This window comes from Ceratosolen solmsi, unplaced genomic scaffold, assembly GCF_000503995.2.
Source record: "Ceratosolen solmsi marchali unplaced genomic scaffold, CerSol_1.0 scaffold13, whole genome shotgun sequence".
Classification (NCBI taxonomy): domain Eukaryota; kingdom Metazoa; phylum Arthropoda; class Insecta; order Hymenoptera; family Agaonidae; genus Ceratosolen; species Ceratosolen solmsi.
Genome location: NW_011948418.1, coordinates 430,365 through 452,772, shown reverse-complemented (window position 1 = coordinate 452,772; position 22,408 = coordinate 430,365). Strand labels below are relative to the sequence as shown.

General features: G+C 27.2%; 1 protein-coding gene across 1 annotated transcript; it reads left to right on the top strand.

Annotated features, from left to right (window-relative positions):
- The first annotated feature begins 11,824 nt into the window (after window positions 1–11,824).
- LOC105360080 (RING finger and SPRY domain-containing protein 1) lies at window positions 11,825–15,211 on the top strand. Its single transcript, XM_011496867.1, has 10 exons — window positions 11,825–12,204; window positions 12,614–12,779; window positions 12,874–13,056; window positions 13,130–13,196; window positions 13,308–13,448; window positions 13,525–13,640; window positions 13,724–13,867; window positions 14,160–14,377; window positions 14,497–14,757; window positions 14,847–15,211. The coding sequence occupies exons 1-10, from the start codon at window positions 11,993–11,995 to the stop codon at window positions 14,932–14,934; spliced, it is 1,596 nt and encodes a 531-aa protein (XP_011495169.1). The 5' UTR covers window positions 11,825–11,992; the 3' UTR covers window positions 14,935–15,211.
- Window positions 15,212–22,408: the final 7,197 nt, after the last annotated feature.

Genomic DNA, 22,408 nt, shown 5'->3' with positions numbered 1-22,408 from the left:
GTAAATTGTTACAGCCGGCACATCGTCTGATCCACCTTGACGGAGATTATTGACACAACGGGGACAAAACCTCTATCGAGGTGTGATAATATTATTACGTTAATACACGACGTTTTGTGTTAATTGTGTTTTCAACGAGAAAGACAAGTTTTCGAAATTTTTTCGCTGTGTTTTGAGTTTTCAGCATCTCTCTCTCTCTCTCTCTCTCTCCCTCCCTCCCTCCCTCCCTCCCTCTCTCCCGCCCTCTCGTTCGTTCGCTCAATCGCTCACTCTCGTTCTCGCTATCGCTCTACATAATACTTCCGACTCGATCGATCGTTTCTCGTGCTTGCACGCGCGCGAGATATTGTGAATTCTCAAGCTTTCTCAAACGAAGCTTCTATCCTGCTTAAACTAGCGCGACTCGCCCAGTCGCCTCTTCGTCTGCACCCCGGAGCTTATTAACCTAACCTTGCCCGCTTTGCGATCTTTTCTCGATATTATCCGACATGTCTAGCCACTGCCACTGCCACTGCCACTGCCACTGTCCCTGCCGTTGCTCACTGTCGGCTTACTATACTCTTAACGTATGAGGCCTATGAATGACATGACAGATGGGCGATATCGATTATTTTGCATCACGAGTAAAGAGAGGGTATTTCGGATTTGTGTGCGAGCACCGTTGCAGCTGCGACAGATTCTTTTGGCGGGAATCGTGGATCGGCAAGCAAAGCTCAAGCCTCTTAGATTTGTAATCGTATTTGTAAATAGTTTAATGGGCTGAGCTTGTCGCGTTAATCGGATATGGGTGGGACAGAAAGTTGGCCCTATTAAAGCATAAAATACAAAAATGTTTCGGTAAAAATGAAAAAATGAATTCCCCGCGTTAAGTGGTTTTATTAAATGGTTGGTCGTTGTTCGTTGGCCGCGATATAACATATGCACAATGAACGTGTCTTTTTAACTGGTTGGCACAATATTGTTATAAGTTATGTGAAGTCGTGCTTATGACGCTTGGCATCGGCTTATTTGCATTGAAAATATGTTCCTTATATATGGCAATTTTATTTCTTATTTTAGAAATGAAGTCAATGTAGATAGATGTTTGCAAAAGGCGAGGCTTAATGACCTTTATGACAAAGTGTGCCAACCGATATCGACTTCGATATATTCATATTCTATATATTTATTATTTAAATAAATGTTTTTTTTATTAATTTTTTTTAATTTAACACCAAATTGAACTTGGATGAATTACAAAGTCTTTTTCCAATCTCCGCGTACGGCAGGGTAATGTTCGGGCATTATTTCAATGTACTTAAATAGATTTGGGTTAGTAATTTTAGAAATTCTGGTAAAGCTCGTCGATTTTCTCCTAACAAGCGCTCATCAATTTTCATGGCTTAAAAATCTATCGGCAATTTTATTAACAAAAGATCAAATGCACGACGATAGGATTTATAAAGCCACTAAATGTAATCGAATATAATTACTTAATCCATGAATTTCAACTTTATTAATACTTTCTGTAAAATGAATTTTTAATCTTATTAATATTAATTTGCCGTTTCCCAATTCGTAGAAATAGTAATGTACAATGCAATAATTGATTATGATAAGGCAACATTTTAATTTTACTTATTCAGTAGTGATTGTCGAAAAAAAAGTAGAATTCATTACCTAAATATAATTTCGCGTTGTACACTTAATTAATATAAAATTATAACTTTTTAATGTTAAATTATTAAGTATATATATATATATATATATATATATATATATATATATATATGTATATATATATATATATATATATATATGTATATATATATATATATAATTAATTATAGAAAGTAAATTTTTGTATTTGCGTTAATGTCAAGAACCAAACCAGGCAAAGGTCAATAAGAACATAATGTATACTTACATAATGTATTATATATTTTACTTTTAAAAAAATATACGACTTATATTTTCTAAGTATTACACAAATAGTTTTCATGTTAAAATTTTCAAGCTTCTATCAATATTTTGTTATACACAAGTTAAAACATTTTTTTTATAATAAACATCAATAGCAAATACAACTTAATGTGTGAATGAAAAAATGATGATGAAACGATGATTTCACAAATCAAAATTTAATAATAATAGAAAAATATTCATTTTGCAATATTATAAAATCATATATAAATATTACATTTTATATTACGCGAAACAAGACAACTTTCACTTAAGACCGCTTTTGTCCTTCACTTTACTTTCTCTCATACGTATTCTATTTGCATTACTTTCATTGTTTTTTTTTTTTACTACGCGCGAATGTTATTATTTTTATTTTATAACCATCACATACAAAATTTCTTTATTCAAAGCACAATAATAAATTATTCATAGAACACCTTGCATTAAACAATATCATTAAAGCTTGATATTGAAATGATTTGTCATTCAATTTCTAATACCACTACTATATATATCTTACCATAAATAATAATATTAAAATATAAACGAATAACAAAATATTAATATTAGAAACTATGTAATTGTAATGTTAATGTAATATAGACATTAATTAATAAGAAATTTTGAAAGCAAATACAATTCAACAATCTATTTCTATTATAGTTAAACTAAAAAATATAGAACAGAAATATCGACTAAAGTAAATATATTATCTATTAAACCATAAATAAATTTATAAATAAAATATATAAATGAATATTGTTGGTATAATACGAGTGCATAAAAAAAAAATTATGAAAGTAAATGTAAGAAATTAAGAAAATCATAAAATAATTGATCTATTTACTTCGTGTAAAATCATATAAAATCACATTAATTAAATCGTATATATCAAAATTTGTGGTCATAAAAATAGTATAAAAGCAATAAAAGCATAGTTTTATTATTGAAAATAAAGATATTTTAATATTATGAAATAAAAACAGGAAAGTAATATCGAATAAATGTAATAGAATTAAATATTTAGAACGACAATAACGCATAATAAGCAATTTCCATTTATGAATGAAATAACAATCTTTAATTACATAATATATAAAATAAATGCCTTATAATAAGATGATGATGATAATAATGATGATTAACATAAAAATAATAATAATAATAATAATAATAATAATAATAATAATAATAATGATGATGATGATGATGATGATGATGATGATGATGATGATGATGATGATGATTATGATGATTATGATGATAGTAAGAATACTTTATAATAAACAACTATGTCATGGCAGTAATAGAAAACTATATTCAATGATTGAAATATTTTTCAAATAATAATGTCTATTAATGTTTCGTTTAATATAAAATATTAATTTAGAATTAAAAGCAAACAGTCGGTAGTGTAATATTGCTTATTGTTACCATAAATTATAATAATTAATATTTAGTTAATGTGTGGTTGCATCTGCATTTTTCTTTCATCTCTTTCTGATTATATTTCTTAATTACATATCCTACGTACTGAATATAAATAATAAAAATATGAAATATTTACTGATCATACTGACAGTTAAGAATATAAAATATTCATATTAAACTTCAATATGGTCTCTCTTCTTTATATTCCATTATAATAATAAAATTGAAACTGTAAGAGTGTAGCAAACTCTTTGAAAAATTTTTCTTTGCAAACATACCTATAACTTATTATCAAAGTTTATAAATATATTTTCAATATATTATATACTTAGGAAAAATTGCATATAAAAATTGAAAAAATTGAGTTAATGTATTGAGAGAATATGATACAATACTTAAACGATTTACCAATTATAAAATTAATAAAAAAATTTTCAAGAAATTTTCAGCATTTTCATATCTAATCACATCTAAAATCTAATACAAATTTAAAATTTCTGATTTGTATATAAAATTTAATCAAATATGAACACTATAAGTGTAAGTAGGTTTAATAAATTTTATAATTCGTTACATTATATTAAAAAAATTCATATTTTGCTTTTAATCGTCAAATGATTTCTCATAGAATTTCATTAAAAATGTATTGACAAGCATTAATAAAATTGCTTAAATTATGCTAATTACATAATAATTAATCGGTAATTTCAGTTATTCTACAGATACCAAAATTTAAAAAAAATTTCATTTATTCATCTTTCATCTTTCGATCTTATTACACTAATTATTATTAGAATATATAAGTTAATCATTGTTTCTAGTAATAACCATACGGCAAAGTCTTAAAAGATAAATAGAAAATGCATATATTCAATTTGCAACTCAACTAATTTTTAAAATAATTGTTATTCGCTTGCTGATAAAGTATAATGAACACCGTTAAAAAGAATTAAAATATTAAATTAGATATATGCAATTAGATATATGCACTTTATATGCAAAAAATATAGATCTCCATCTGATTCGTTAAATTATATTTATTTCTATTGGCTTCTACTTGTATAGATAATGTCACACTAAACGGCAATAAAATTATAAAAAGCATAGTTTATCATATGATTAATTAAGCCTTTCATTAATATAAGAATTTCTTAATTATATTAAGCTTTAGAATATTTGTAAATATACTTCGCAGCGATGGAAAGTAAATTTACATGACCTTCTTTTATTATGATTTAGTGAAAGATAAAGCAGTTGTTTATAAGAAAATTGGGTATCAAATGACTTTCTGTACTATTGTATGTTACAGTGAAAAAGTATTGTTCTCTCTTTAAAATAAATTTATGATTTTCCTAATTTATGAATATAAAGTTTGAGGAAAAAAATTATTAGTTATAAATTCCTTATATGTACATTATCTTATGAAACAGTTTTTTTTTTTTTTAATCCAAGGAATGAAATATTAATCTGTTTTTTTTTTGTCATCTTAAAAAACTAGTAAATCGATAATTATCAAGTAAATATAAAACATAAATGAATTCGGTATTCAGAAAATAAGATACTTTTAAGGTAATTCTAGCGTATTAAAATAAATGATTAATATAATAGTATAATATATTAGTAATATATAATTATATTAATATATTAGTATAATAGAAATATATAATAAATATAAAAAAAAAAAAATATATATATATATATATATATATATATATATATATATATATATATAATGAAGCTTTTAATTATTGCTTTTACGCAATCCAAAATTTCTCAGTTTTATAAATCGTTGTTTACTTTATATGAACTAAGCCTAGCAATAAATTAGATTACTTTATCATAAGACAATGCAGGTACAAGATTAGTGCTTATAAAAACTATTTACGATTAGCTCTAAGTCAATTCTTGAGAAGGAGAAAAAATTAGAAATGAATAATGAAACATTCATATATTTTATCGTAAAATCGCATTATACGAGCTTGAAAAACAAAATAAAACAAAAATAAAATAAATAAATAAACAAATAGACGTAATTGGCGAGAGGGCGTGGAGAGTAAATTTCGCTGGAGCATAAAATTCGCTCCAGTTTGTTTCTGTTTTGGAAAGAGAGGGAATTGTATTTCATTATAATCGTCGGAGAAAAGCCAACGAAGGAAATTAAAATTGATAAATTGTAGCTTATTCAAGGCGAATGAGAAACAACAATAAGAATAATAGTAAAGATTAAAAAAATTCACATTAAAATGAGATATAACTGTATTGGTATATGGCCGTATCAACATTAAAACTTCAAATAAAAGAGTTTGAAAGGAAAGAAAAACGCACACTAACGGCATTATTACTATATAAGACTGCAATGAATTCCAAAGCCAAAATAATTGCGTTTGAATTTAAGTAGATTATCCCGATTATTTTATAAATATACCTAATAACGATTTTTCTTACATTGTTTTAAATTTCCCTAATTAAGAGAATGTGCGAGAATTCGTTAATTAATTAAATAATTAAGTAATTGTAAAGTTACGTAATCTTATAAAATGATCGAAAATGAAATGTTTAGGCACTCGATTTAAAATACGAAAAATAGATTATTTATTTATTTTCTAATAACATCTATATTAAATTATCAAATATCAATTTTATAAAGCGATAAATTTTATATAAATTATATTACTCGACGTATATGTGTATTTCTTACATATATATATATATACGTTATAATCGTGCTCGGATCGGATCGATACTAATTTTGCCCCGTACAACTTTTATTTATAGCACGCACTATTATTAATTAAGTGCCTCTGTACACGATTCTGCTATCAATTAAATCTATAAATAAAAATAAAAATTCATATTAGAAAAAAGTTATTTTACACGATTGGCAAATAAAAATATATTCTGTAAGCGTTATAATTATTACTATAATTAAATGTTATCCGCATTTCTAATTCTTAACGAATGTTTTTATTTGTGTTCCTAGAACAAAAGTATTCGACGATTTCTCTTAAATCATAATTATAGCGTGAAATTCATAAATGGCAAAGCTAAGATTTGTATTTAACAATTCAATTCTTTTCGAATAAATTATTTCTCAATATTTCGTAGAATATTGTACGAAAAATTAGATGTTTTTTGCTAGTCGTGCGCGACTTATATTTTTATTCGCAAATATGAAATATACACGTGATATTTTGTGATCTATTTTGTGATCTATTTATCTCAAGTATTTGTATCTGAAGGCAAATTTCTCAATACTTATCCAAAACTATTTATCTGTAAAGTATAATACGCACTTGCGACTTAAGCTATAATTCGTAATTATATATAAAACATTTTTATTTTTTATATATTGTATGGCATTTCCAATTACAATATACGTGTTTCGTGCGCGCTACAATATTATTCATTAATGATTACATAAAATACTTTTTTCATATTCAATCTTCTTTTTTTTTTCTATTCCTAGTTTATCTTGAATTATGACAAACCATTCGGTGCAACCTATATTAACAATAATAAACATAACAACTAATAATAATGACGCTCTAGTCGCATGGTATTTCCGTGCTGTTGCATGAACTGGAAGCATCTCCCTGTACTCGCTGCTCCCTCCCTTTCTTTATAACAAACTGTCAACGAGAAAGGACTCCCGGTCGACCATCAGCATTGCAAATTAACCATGTCGTTATCTTCTTCCCATTCTCATTATAATCCTCTGGCTTTCTATATTCGTGGTTTTGGGGGTGAGAGTTATCTGTAACATGAATTTCGTTTTATTATCGAGAACGTATTTTACCCATAAATTCTGACCGTCCTGGCGCGAGTCTTTTTTCCTCTTCTTACCTCTGAGTCACGGTGGGAGGAGGGCCACGTGCTTCACGCGCAACACGTGCTCAGTCGAAGAATTGTTTGTCTCGCTCTCGCGCGCTACGATACTGCCGAGTTGAGTTGGCGTCGCTCTCACGGCATTATCGCGCAATTTTTCAACGGATTTCCTTCTCTCGCTCGCTCGCGTTATAAGACAAGGCAAAGCACGTGATGCGCTGCTCCTCCTCACGATCGCACTTTACTTTTCTATTGACAGTCAACCCTGGATTTGTCTGATCATGTACACCTACATACACACTGTCTTCCCTTTACGGACGTCATAAAGGTATTGATGTCAGTATTACCAAGTACTCGGCCATTAGTAGCGATATCGATCGTTCTTTATCTTACCATCGTGCTCATTTATTAACATTACACATTAGCTCGATTAATCATCTTTCTAGACGGTATTCATCGCTTATAAAATTACCGGCTAGGGCATCTCTAATTGCTATAATAATTATTGGTAATTATTGTTAATTGTTGTAATAAGGTATTGGTAATTAATAATAACAATGATAATAATTATTATTATTGGTACGCTGGTAGCGAGAAAAAGAAAAATGAAAAAAGTGAGAAATAAAGTATCAAAAATAAATATTTGATATGATATGTAAAACTGCGTAAAAGAATGTACGTCCGGTCATCTATTGATGGCGTTACGATAAGGGAACGATATTATTATTCGTTTCATTGTGCCTTGACTCTGCATTATCTAACTTGCTAAGTGGCTCGTGCGACGAAATAGATTCGCCGAGGACTCACTCTCGCACAAACGACAGAGAAACGAAAAAAAAAAAAAAAAAAAAAAGAATCAGGCGTCAACGAGGCAAATATGAACTTGAGCACACGAGTTTGCGTATTCCTGTGAAGATATGCATTTCGTACTGAGCATATTAAACACTAAATCATAAGTAAAATAAGTCTTTTAATTGGAATAGTTGTTTATAATATTGTGTTAGCGTATTGTTAGATTATCTTGAATCTTTATCGCTAATCAAACGATTCCTAAACTGATAACTTAATTTCAAAGATAATAATAATAGTCATTATCAAAGAATAGCCAGATAAAACAATTACATATTTCACAAAGGAAAATTATTATATAATTATATATAAATTTTATTATAGAAATATTTATCGTACACCTGTATGATAATATAACTATTTATTTATGTATAATTTAAATAAGATTTTAATTTAAAAATTTTCATAAAATATTCTACACCCATTTACTCATTATTAATTGACTTTGAATATTAAATTCAATATTAGTAAAATCATATTAACAATATATTTATACATTAGCCAAATCAGTATTCAATATCTGTATTGAGAATCATGATTAAATGAAATTTTCTAATCGCAATAAATACGATAATTACGGATTGAACTAAACCAACAGAGGAACATTAAAAAAAGAAAAAATACATAACTAAAATTCGTCAAATGATCATCTTCGCACTAAATATACCATATTATAAAAGAAACAGGAAAATTATTCACAAAATTACTGACATTTTCATTAGGATTGTATGGAAAATTAAAAAGATAATTTTTGTTGCTGATATTTTAATAATATGCTGTGGATTATATAATTACCGAATTAATATTATGGTTGTATAATAAATTTTGTAATTAATTTAGCAACGAATATCTTAATTTGTTTTTATAAGTCTTTCTTGTTAAAACATGACCGTACACACACACGCGCGCGCGCACACACACACACACACACACACATATATATATATAAAAGCATCGATAAAATAATGTTTAAGTATCTATATTTATTAAAACAATTAAAGTTCATTAATTAATCTCTTGTACCGTGACAATTATTGTTTTAATTAATTTTTTACACTTCTCGCATTGTATACCAACACTGTGTATACTGAATATATATATAAGATAAGAAAAGAAAAAAAAAAGTAAGCGACAAAACATTTTTATATTGCCACTGTTATTTTTATTTGAACAAAGAGGCGCATACATAAATACTAACGTGTACAGTCGCACATCCACACGCGAGATCTTGTAAATTCATTACAAGACCGTTATCGCGCCAGTTGCGATATGATAAATAGGCTACAAATAATATATCGATTGTAAATTGCGCAATTTGAGATGATAATAAACGATGGGATTTTCGATATGCAAATTCCGATACGGCTATTACGGCAAAGAGTCATAAAGATTTACAAAGATTGTTTAAAGGCCGAAAATGAGATGAATTCACGTATGAGACAACAATTATATAAAAGAGTTTTGTACATAAATATCTAATTTGATTTATAGGATAAAAAAAAAGCATAAAGTTTTTACGAAACTAAAATTGCAACCTTCTAAGTTTTTTTTGACGAGAGCTGTGGCTCGTATCGCGTTACATCAAATGAAAATTAAGGTAATTTAGATGATTGTTTGCACGCTTGTAAACAACAAGGCGTTTAAAAGACAAACGTATCTACTCTCCTTTATAACATTGATTACATCTGCAATAAAAATTTGTATTTTATTGTAAAAACATCGATAAAAACATTAATGCAAAAAATTAACGCTTCTCGATTAGCACGTTCGAAGGCGACGGAAAATTTGAATGACTCGTTCGCAACAATTGAATCGTCCCATCTTTAATTTTGCTATATCTTCGACTAAGGCAGTCAGTCAGTTTGGAACGACTCGAGCTCCAAGCCGATTCTTACAGCCGTGATGTAGAATAAAGCGAGAGAGAGAGAGAGAGAGAGAGATAGATATAGAGACAGAGAGACAGAGAGACAGAGAGACAGAGACAGAGAGAGAATAAGAAAAAAAAATACTTATCGCCGCTCAATTGATTCGCGGCCGGGTCGTAAACTGGCCTACAAAGCCCACATAGGATGAGAAAAAGTAAAAAAGAAAGCGTGCCTTCGCGTTCGAGATCTCGCCCACGCATCAAAAGAATCGCGCGCATGTCGTAGCCGCTCGGCGTGTACATTAGTCATATGTTTCTTGATTTTATGCTTCTCCGGTACAGAGAGCAGAGCAGAGCCTCCTGGCATTGTTTACCAAAGCGCGATAAAAGAGCTCGCGAGAAAGATAGTAAGGCAAAGGAAGAGACAGGAACGATAAAGCAAGTCCGGCCAGCGACGGCCACGTACTGTATTATTCGCGATAAGAGCTTAAGAGCTTGGCTTAAGAGCTTAAGAAGCGCGGCTGCGGGCAGTGAAAATTTTAACCGAAAAGCCGAAAATAATCGTCATCGATAAGAACGGGCGCACGTAACACGCATGATTGGCGCTTCTCCCACTATCGATGCACATGGTATTTTTATTTTCAAAGAATCGCGCCCCCGTTCGTGCTGCGAGCGCGATCGGCCGTTCCGTCATCTTCGACAATCGTTGAACATAACCTAAAATAGCGCGCAGAAAGTACATTAGTGTTTGATGTGTTATGTATATTGTGCGCGTGTGTTCTCTTAAGCGCGAAATTATTTTCTTCAGGCGAGGCAACGGCACGATGTCATTGTGGCCGGATATTCTGTGAAACGAGTTCCTCCAACGCAGGTAATATCGCATTATCGCAAATAGAATAGCCACGATAATCCCAGTGATTTACTCGTGTAAAAGATACGTGTGTTATTGGCTCTTTAAAATATTGGACGTTCGTGCTCTCTTCTCGCTTTGTGTTCTTTCGTCACTGGCAATTACATTGAAACATCAATTTTCGGGAGTGCTTTGATTTTGCGCAACTGCTAAGATTCAAAGACTATTAATCTTTAAAATTATGGTTGTTAAACATTGATTGGTCGGGAAAGAAGATGAAATTTAATTATTTCGCATTGTAATGGAAGAAGTTTATAACTTTATTGTTATATATGTTAATAGAGGCACCTCTGCTGGAAAGCAAATCGCCGTTTTAAAGTTTATAATGAATTACTTACTAAGAACTTGCTTAATGTGTGGCCAACTGCACACACGCACGCACGCACACAACACTAATTACTTTGTTAATGAGTTTCGTATTAACAGCGAGAACTGATTGAAACTGTATAAATAATTTATTATGCTCGATCGAAAGATGATTTTTCAAACATTTACCAAGGGGTATTTAAATATTCAAAACAGAAAAACAGAGAGAGAGAGAGAGAGAGAGAGAGAGAGAGAAAAGAAGAAAAAACAATTAATATTTATTTAATATCGTGACGATATTATTATTATTTAGTATTTCCTAGGTTATTATTCTTTATTCTTCATTGAATGCATTATTGACTAATATTAATAGTTCTAAATATTATCAAGTATATTAAAATATATACAGCAATCAATGTATTAATATATGTGACAAGTAAAAATGATGAAACCAATGATTTATTGTGACTTGAACTAATTTATAATAAATTTTATCTATTATTTTCAATATTCCATGTCAAGTAGTCTACCTATTTTTTAAATGGTAAATATATGTTAAAAAGATAGATTAAAATTATGATAAATTTATGTCAAATGCTTTTTTCAAATATCATAATTTGAAAGAAAAAAAAAAGAAGAAAAAAAACAATAACTGTATTGTCTTGATAATTTTAGATTCAAATATTAAACAAAATATTATAATGTAAGATATTGAATAAAATTTATAAATACATGTACAGGACGCAGGATGATAGGTGAGCCAACGCCATAACATAGATCTATTATAAGACTCGGATGGACAAAGAATATTTATTTCAATGTAATTGAAGTTTAAACAAAATTTTATTATAAAATCGGTGGGAATGGGCAATTGCCTACGCAAAAACAGCAATGAGGAATCTGCACAAGTTCCAGATAATAGCACAAGAGCCGCGGATACAACAATTTTATCGGATAACCACACGGAAAATATTGCAGCTAATGAAGCATCGACTAATTACAAGTTTCCTACGTCCGCTAATATCGACAAGCTAGTGCTGGAAATCTTAGGTGTCATTGGCTTACTTGTCGACAAGTGAGTTAACAATAATTCTATATGATTAATTTGTTATTTAATTTTTTCGTTGTCCTAATTATTCGACAATAATACCAATTGCTCTAAGACTGATGAAAATTATTACACTTTCATTCCAATATAGCATAATTATACGTTCGTTAAATAATTTTATACCTCACCATACCAATGGCAATAGTTTCATTAAACAAGTAGCCCCCATAATTCCATGCATACACAGTAAAAATTTATCCATAATTAACTACTGTACTTTGTGTAACAATAAAAAATAATGAACGTTAACTAATTGCTTATTGTGATAAATGAAAATGTTATGGTACAATCACTTGGTATCCATTAATTCAACGAACGAATCTATTAATTAAACATTTTTTTTAATTTATTAATTAAATTTCTAATTTTGATAAAGTGAACAGGAACCACCGCCTGCGATGCTGAAATTACACAATATCGCTGATAAAGAAGATGGTTGGATACAAGTTGTTAGTTCTATGGTTAATGTAATTCCTATGCATAATCCATTGGGTCCATCAGTCATATCTTTAATGTTAGACGACTGTCCATTACCTTCTAAAGTAACACTCTTTTATAATGATATAAAATTTATTCTAACCAATGTATTAAACTTCCAAAGGGATTGAAAAAAGTAAATTTTAATTATATTTTAAGGATTCAGTTTTAAGGCTGTCTCAAATGTTTCAATTATCTCAAAAACATAATAAGATACAAACTAGTTCCACTCAGCAACGTAATATTTGCGTAGTTCTGGGATGTATTGCGGACAGATTAGCCGGTCCTAGTAGTATAGCAATTTTATCGGATGCTACTTTAGATTACCTTGTGTCAAATCTTGTAAGTTAAATTTACAGTTCTTTTCCTACTTAATTTTGCCATAATTTATCATTTTTACTTTTATATTTTGCAGAGAGAAGATATTGAACCGTACGTTGTATTATATTCTTTGATAGCTTTAGAAAAGTTTGCCCAAACAAGTAAATATTCATTTTCAATAAACGAATTTTATTTATTTAAAAATAGATAATTTTGTCAAGAATATTTATTTCTTACTTACTAATGGATTACAATATCTATTGATTTTTCAGGTGAGAATAAAATAACTATTAAAAGGCGACTTTTAGAAGAGAAACCAAATCCCCTGTTAGAATTAGAAAAGTGGGTCAATGAGACTCACTATGTTCGTCGACAACTCGGCTTTTGCGCTCAATGGTGCTTAGATAATTTATGTAAGTTCTCCTCCTTTTCATATATTGTCTAAATATAATTATTACAATTACTTAAAAATTCACGGATATATAACAGTTTTAATAGATGGCCGAAAATATTCTTATGATACGGTTGACATGACTGGCATTAATGTGATGTTAAATACAAAGGACGTAAGTGAGTACCTGAAAATTTCGCCCAATGGTTTAGAGGTTCGCATTTTATTATTTTCAATATAATTTTAATTTGAGAATTTACCGTTAATTTCTTATGGAAAATGTATTATTCATTGCAGGCGCGATGTGACGCTTGTTCATTTGAAAGTGTTAGATGTACTTTTCAAGTTGACAAAGGAGTATGGTATTATGAAACTTTAATTATAACGACAGGCGTAATGCAAATTGGATGGGCTACAAAAGATAGCACGTTTCTTAATCATGTAACTATAATTACCATTAAAACTCAACAGTTTCTATAATAATAATAATAATAATAATAATAATGTATCTACTTTACTAATATGAATTTCTATGTTTATTAAGATATCATAGAAAGTAACGATGAATATCTAATTTAGCATTGAATCTTTATTAATTCATGATAAAGTTAAAAAAAAATTTTATTACGAAAAGTTTATGAATTCACGTTAATAATTATTGTTGCTTAATAATATATCATAATAATAATTGCTTTATAATTGATAATCATTGGTGTAAATATATCTTATAAAGGAAGGTTACGGAATTGGAGACGATCAGTTTTCATTATCGTTTGATGGATGCAGAAGACTAATCTGGCACAATGCACGTAGTGAAAAGTTTTATTCCATACCCTGTTGGAAAGCTGGAGATACTTTAGGCTGTTTGCTTGATCTAAATAAATTAGAAATAGTTTTTTCTATAAATGGAAATGCATTAAAACCATGCGTCCAATTATTTAAAAGTGCAAGGTATTTAGACTTAATTAAAGTGTTTATTTGATTTGTCTGTAAAATATAAATTCAAGCATTTAAGAGAGAAATTAAAATCCTTCAAAATTATGAGAAAACTATTTTGCATGTTGTTGTAGGTCAGGATTCTTTGCAGCTGCTAGTTTTATGTCGTTTCAGCAGTGTCTTTTTAATTTTGGGAATATACCGTTTAAATATCCACCTTCGGATCGAAATTATCAGACATTTAACAATCATGCTAATTTAGATCCCGAAGATAAAGTTGTTTTACCAAGGCATATATACCTCGACCAGCTTAGAAAACTCAGTGTTAGAGAAGATTCATGCACATTATGTTTTGATCGTAAAGCATCCATTAAATTACTGCCTTGTGATCACCGGTAATTAATAGTCATTTAATGTATTTTGTATAATTTAAAGAATTTTAAATCACGATTATTTTATGAAAATATAAATTGTTTTGTTTTAGGGGATTCTGCCAACCCTGTTCAAAACAATTGATTGAGTGTCCAATGTGTAGAGCGACGATTAAAGAAATGTCAGTGGATAAGACTTGACGCTCACCAAAACATTTAGCATTTATGAATCGTTTATATTTTATTGCAACATGTAATTCTAAAGGAATGTCAGATAATCACTAATTAACAGATTATCGATTAATTTATTAGAAGCGTACAATCACTTGAAAACTACCAGTCGGGTCTGATGGAAGCTTTTTCTTATACGATGATTGAACTCCAGCTTGGAATATAAGAAAAAGTTTAGGCATCTTATAGATTTTAAGACTTTCTAGAACGTTTGCAAATATAATACCTTTTGAATTCTTATCGAAAGCAGACAGCAAAATTTCTTGAAGATTTTAAAATCTAGATAAATATTGACTAATGAAACTTAAATGTGATTTAAAGATAGAAAAGAAATGGTACAATGAAATGTAATGAAATTATTCATTCTTTTTTATAAATATATTTTTTGTTTGTTTACTGGTAAGTAACAGTCGTAATAAACAAAATAGCATCATAATTTCGTTGTTCAATATTTAAAATTTAGAGCAAACAACATTCCAGTTAAAGTGACTGATCTGATTTTAGTTTCTCCACGCTTTATGATTTTTTCACAAAACTTAAATATTTTGAAATACGAGGTTTGATCACAAAGTGCGTGCAATTTTTCAACTTTCCGTGTTATATAGCATTTTTGTGATATTAACGTAAATATCTAGCATATACATACATGTATTAAGTGCATAGTTTAGATTTAACGATCACGAAGGAAATAGTAATTTTAGAAGTTGTATGAGTGGATATGCAATAGATTTTATTAAACGATCAAGAAATTGAATGAAAACTATGTAAAAATTAATATTAAATTTTTATGCTATAAAAATGTAAAAAAAAACTTGTAAGTTTAATACCTAACAGCTGTTGATTTATATACAATATTAAATTTAACGTATAAGTCGTTAATTAGTTGACAATTTAGAGTAGCATTAAATAAAATGGTCAATATAAAAATGTTAAGAGAAAATTATTATTAAATTTAAAGTAGTATACGTTTCATAGAATTTATGCAAAAATATTGTACTAAAATTTTGAACATGAAATGAGATTACAAATATTTTAACTGTAATACAATAATACTTAAAGTTACAATTAAAAAAATATGCTTAAAATAATAAATAAAATAATGTAGAATATAAAGGTGCTCGAACATACAGGATTTATCAATTAATCATGATTATGTGGCAACGATGCAGAACAAAAATTTCATTTATTTTGAAAAATATAATTACTAAAAAATACTGCTTAGTTCTATATTGTTTGGATAAGAGTTGTAAAAATGGCGACAAACCATTATTCTTACAGATTGTGTTGCGATAACACACTTATTTAAAATTCTTCATGCAGACATAAGTGTTTACAAAAAATTATTAAACCAAATTTATTTTTTGTTCAATAATTGTACTATATCAGATATATCAAAATTGCACGAACATTTGGATTAAACCTCATCGAATTCATTCAAGTTTTCGAGAAATAAACATTTTTAATTAATTTAAAAAATATTCGAACCTTTAACACAAATAGAAGGGCAATTTTTTTAAAGCATTGCTGGATAATGCATTGTACAATTCTAAACACGATATAACTTTTTATATGTTTCTATTCCTTTCTAAATACTTCAATAACTGTTATTGTATCAAATCAAAATACGAAGTTTGCGATCATATCTTAAAATTAATATAATTTCAAAAAACAAGTATAATAATTCTCTAATCGCTAACTAAACTATAAAACAGTTTGTAAAAATTTATAATGACTAATTTGTCATATTACTATATAATTAAGTATTAAGTGCATTAACAATTAAGTGCATAAACAATATGAATTAATTTTCTTATTCAAATTGTTAGGAGTTCTATAACAAAGTAAATTAAGCTTGACGTGTAAGGTATATTAGTCACATTTATTAATTACATTAAAATAATAATTTTTTTTCTTCCTGTGTTTGACAATGTTTCTTCTGCTGCTCTCTATACAAAACTATATGAAACAATAAATCTCATTTCATACAAAATTTAATATTCTCTTAACATATATTATTTGTCAAATGTCAAATGTGATCTACTCTAATCTACGAAAACAAAATGACCCTTTTTATCGGGTTACATCATCGAACTTATGTATAATAATTTTAAAAACAATTCTTTGTAAAATAACTGCGTAGTGTACATACGCCAAGGCAAAATATAAAATAATGATATATAGAAATATGCTATAAAAAAACTGTATATTATATTCTTGATCGAATATAAAGAGTTCTAATATTTTAATTTATGCCTTTCATTAACCTTGTATAATATTTTAATTATTAAGACTAAAAATATTTTCTAAATAAATGAACCGTCAATCTAATTTTTAGATGATTTTTAGATCTTTTTAATAGAGGAAATACTTTGTTATAAATGCATTCATATATTATAAATGTATTTAAAGAAATACAAAGCGAAGACAAAAATAAGTATACTTTGCACTTATTTCATTACTTTTAGGATTGACGACTCTTGTAACAAATGAAAACATAATTTTATAAATTTATCACATAGTATATATATATATATATATATATATATATATAGATTTCTTATATATTGTACATGTATTGTAATTTATAAAATACTTAATAAGATAGCTGGAAAAATTAAATAAAAATCTTTTTAATGAAAATGTTTTTTCAATATATTTTCATATAAGAATGTTTTTATTTAATTAATGCATGTGATGTGAATGTATTGCTAATATAAAGAAATTTTTAAGTATATTATGAGGTATTTAAATTTTATATTTTAAATACGAAATGACTTTGTATTTATATTTACAAAACTATCAAGTTTATTGATCATTGAGTATTCGATGATTAGATGAAGTAATTTATATTTTGTTTAATAATGAAGTAGATATTTTCGTTTATGTATTTTACATTTATAGATATTTTTGAAAACATATTTATCAAGATTCGCCATAAATTTGTACAAAATAAGTACTGTCTTTTATATATTATATAATTGAATTTATTTCAAGCAACTGAACGTGGTAATATTCTTTTAATTTAAGAAAAAGACAATATTAATTATTTTTCCTTATTTAGCATTCCATTTTTTTTTTTATCTACAAAGGAATTGAAATTTAAAATAAGTTTTCACACAAACATATAGATATGTATAATAATACAAAATTGCTTTCCAGAAATATGATCAATTTCTGCGAAGAAATCCCTACAATTTCTGCTTATTATACGTATATTCGTTGGTATTTACAATATCTCTTAAATGTTAGATTCAGTCGAAAGATTAATTATATTTGTAGTATTAGATACAAAAAATAAACAAAATTTCAAACTTCACGATTTTAATGAATTTATGAAATTTATGAAATTTAATGAAATGGAATATTTTGTATTTAATATACATTATAAACATGTAATTTCTTAAAATTGATACTCTTACTAAAAATTCTTTTGTATAATGATCTCATGATCTCATGTATAAATTTACAATAGTTAGTGATCAGTTAGTAAACTTCTTTTTGATGAAGCAGTCTAAGGTGATAATACTGTTATCTCTCTACAAAAGTCATTTTACTTTAGTCTTTTTACAAAAGACATTTACTTAATGTATTGTAATTATTTTACTTCATATCATTGTAATAAGTACATTATTCTAATTTTTTCGGTTTATATAAATAAGTTTATAGTACAGCAAAAGATTTATATACAATTCATTTTACTACACCCAGTAATATTCAAATAATCACTATTGAGATAAAAGGAATTAAACGAATGTTAAATATAATGTGATTTGAATTACATGCTATGATATTTCTGTTTTATTAAAATGATTAAGCGAAAATTTATAATATCTGGTATATATTATAATTATAATTATATATTATAATTATAATATAATATAATAATTGTATATATAAATCGAACCACATGATCGTTTTGAGTTTATAAAGCTCAGCTTGTCTTTATTATCTCTTTGACGTAAGAACACTCGAAGAGAATATCGTCCATAAACTATTCTCATAATTTCTTGAGTCCTTATTGTTATAAATAGTTAAATAAATAATTGAAGAAATATTTTATATCTATGAAAGAGGAGTAAGAAATATTTTATTTTTATTAACTGAATCAATGAATATGTTATCTATAAATATCGATATGTTTACTCTATTTTTTTAATTACATATCTTTCAAGATCTTTGTGACGTGCTTTCAATGCAATAATTATTGAAATTAATTATTGTCATCCACGTGTAATGCTGTTATTTATAAATGTAATTTATAATGTAATATAAAATAATAGTTTATAGCTCAATGTTTACATATCGTAAAATTCATTTTCTTAAATGAGTTTGTAAATTACTCAATTGGATAGAAACCAAATTGGATTATAGTTTGTAACCGATTCGGCTATTTTCAATGTAAACAAATAATATTGAATATTGCAAAAGATTATGATATCACAATAGACTGGACTATTTTCAATCTATTCAAAATGACAATGTTGAATAAAAATTTTAATGTGCCAAATATTATTAATATAATATAAATCTATCGAATATGTGTGTAGTGTATTATTGCACGGATATTTGTACGAATTGAATTTAACTAAAAAAATTAATGACTAAATATTTGAAAGTATAAATTAGATCTTAACTATTGTAGATAAATCAATAACAAAAACGACATTACCTAGAGCTACATTTTAGATATTTTATATTTCTAAATAGACTTCTTATTTTCAATTTAATTTTTATTCAAAATTTGAATTCGATAAAAACTGAATATTCTGACAAAATTAATAAATAACGCGACGATGTTACATATTCAAAAATGACTATAAGGTTGCATTTGTGTTAAAACAATTCTTTGTATTCGTGAAAAAATTATCTCATTAAAAATAGGCATATACTTTTTATAGTTAAATAAAGATCCAATAATACAAATGTATCTGAAAAAAATAAGAAATAAAAAAATAAACTATGATCTTATAATGTAATACTATGTTGTTTAATTTTTATTTCCTTATCAAGCTTTAATATTCAAAATCTTTAATTAAAAAAAATATAAATTTATAGGAGCAATCGTTTTTAAAAATATATACACATGTCCCAAAATAAGTTGGAACAAATATCTAAATATGTTTAAATAAACAATCTACTTAAATTGAATTGTACTTAGTTGATATAAATTTGGTCGATTAATAAAAGGATTAGATCTCAAATGATAGTTCATAAGTCCTTTGATACTTTATGTTAAAGTGTTATAGAAATCATCAAATTCTAATCTGAAATAATGAAACTTTTATTTTTACGACTATAGCACACGGCTGTATATCATATACTAGTTTAAAAATAATAGAAAGAAAAGGCATAATAATAATTCCAAAGACTACCATTTCGTTTACCACTTATACAGGTACGGTCAATATATTAATTTAAAATTTAAAAAATGATATTCCATCACATTATTAGAAAGAACTACGACAACGATAGTTATCGTTTTGCATGTTAATGCTTTACTATTATTAATTTTTTACTAGTTTTACTAGTAATAATGCTTAACTAGGATCGCTCAATAATAACCATTTATTATAACAGTACAGATTGTGAATATCGATCCTTCCTTTAGCCTCGCATACTTAATAACGCAATCGCACCTTTAAATGTCATTTGGAACTTAAAACTTATGCTGGCCAAGTGTTAGCTCTTGATAAAAGAAAATTACTCCTTCTCACGTTAATCCTTTAAATTTTTAATTTCGGGCATTTATTATACACATAGCATAATACTAAGTAAATGTTGCAATGTTTACAAAAACTTATAGGTCAAGTAAATGCTTACGCCTTTCCGCGTAAAAACGAAAAAGAATGGAAAAAGGTACGACAATGTAACTTTTTAATCATTAATCTTTTTTTATTGATTTTCAATCTTTTTTAGATTTTAAATTTAATAAGATTCGAAATAGAAATTGGGAGGATGTGCACGTCCATATAAGTATAAACATTTCATAGTGTGTGTGAGTAACATTTATTTATTACAAAGATTAATGTATAATAAATTTCATTTTTTTTTATTTACGTGCAGGGCACTTCGTTCTTTTAAATTTAATATTTATCAGCAACTATCGAAAAGGAATTTAGCTACCGGTCTAGAGTTCTGCCAATCTATTGCTTTCTTTTCTCGCGTATAAAGCTAAGGGACAAATGTAAAGTTTCCCAGCAGAGTTAAATTAAAGCAGTGATTAATTTTAATATAAAGACGACGATTGAACGTGGCATATCTTGCACATTTAATGTAATATACATGAAATTAGTAAATTGAATTATAATTTCAACCTCGAAAAATTATGTATTTCTTCAATTTACGAACATATCGATATCCTCCTCTTGCTTTATCTGCTCTATTTACGGTTCTGAATTTGAGACACTCTGCACCTTTTAATGCATCTATTCTGATATCAGAGTGAACCTTATGAATTCGCGCAAGCGCTATAATTTTGAAAGTGGCGATATTTTTAAATAAAAATGCTTATAGTTAACTAAAGTTTGCTAATGTCATCGAAAGATTTTTAGCAACGGCAATGTTTTTTTTTTTTTTTTTTTTTGTGTTGATACGGTCGACATATAGTTCATACAGGCCATTTCATTGCATTGAAAATTTTTTAACGATGATTAGCGAACATACGATCGAGATTCTTAAGTACAGTTCGTTCTTAATTTCGGATTACGTAATTTACAAATAAAATATATTATCAGAAAGATGACAAACATGAATTGTGAAAAAATGTGCCGCATAGCCTGCAGACAATTATAATTTATTAATACAAAAATAGTCATAATTTTTCAGGTATTTCATTAAAATAGAAGATTCATTACCAGTAGAGAAGAAATTTTATTTTTTATTATTTCAATTTTAAAATCGGAAGCAAATGTAATTATAGGGCGATTACTAAATATTTCATTAATAAGATGCACGAGAATTTCAATCTTAATGTGCCATTGCGTAACATTATGAAAAAGACGATTTTTATAAATATAAATCCGTAGGATTTGTGAGCAGTAAGTCATGTAGCGAAAATAAAATGGAACTTATATATAGTGTCCCTACAATGATAAGAGTTGATAATAATAATATAATGTTTATTCTTACTTTTTCAATATATTAGAGCTACCTAATACATTTTTTGTCAATCAACCTCGAAATAGCGTATTAAAAAAAAAAAAAAAAAAAAAAAAAAAAAAAAAACTATTGATTTCCTTAGACTATTACGTTTATCAGTTCTTGTTATTTGAACTAAAAATTAATTTCTCTATATAAAAAAGTACATTTAATTATCATTAACTTAATTTGATCTCTACCTAAAGAATACAATTAAAAGTTTCAAAACATATGTTCAATAATATTTTTAATAGTAAATTAAGTAGTAAATTTAGTAGTAAATGTTAGTCTACCGTGAAATTTATAT

What these genes read in the sequence shown, in the direction of transcription:
- LOC105360080 (XM_011496867.1), top strand. Translation starts at nt 11,993, where the DNA reads ATGGGCAATTGCCTACGCAAAAACAGCAATGAGGAATCTGCACAAGTT. An exon ending in ACTGTCCATTACCTTCTAAA is followed by an intron (nt 12,780 to 12,873) that starts GTAACACTCTTT and finishes TTATATTTTAAG; the next exon opens with GATTCAGTTTTAAGGCTGTC. An exon ending in ATGGTGCTTAGATAATTTAT is followed by an intron (nt 13,449 to 13,524) that starts GTAAGTTCTCCT and finishes GATATATAACAG; the next exon opens with TTTTAATAGATGGCCGAAAA.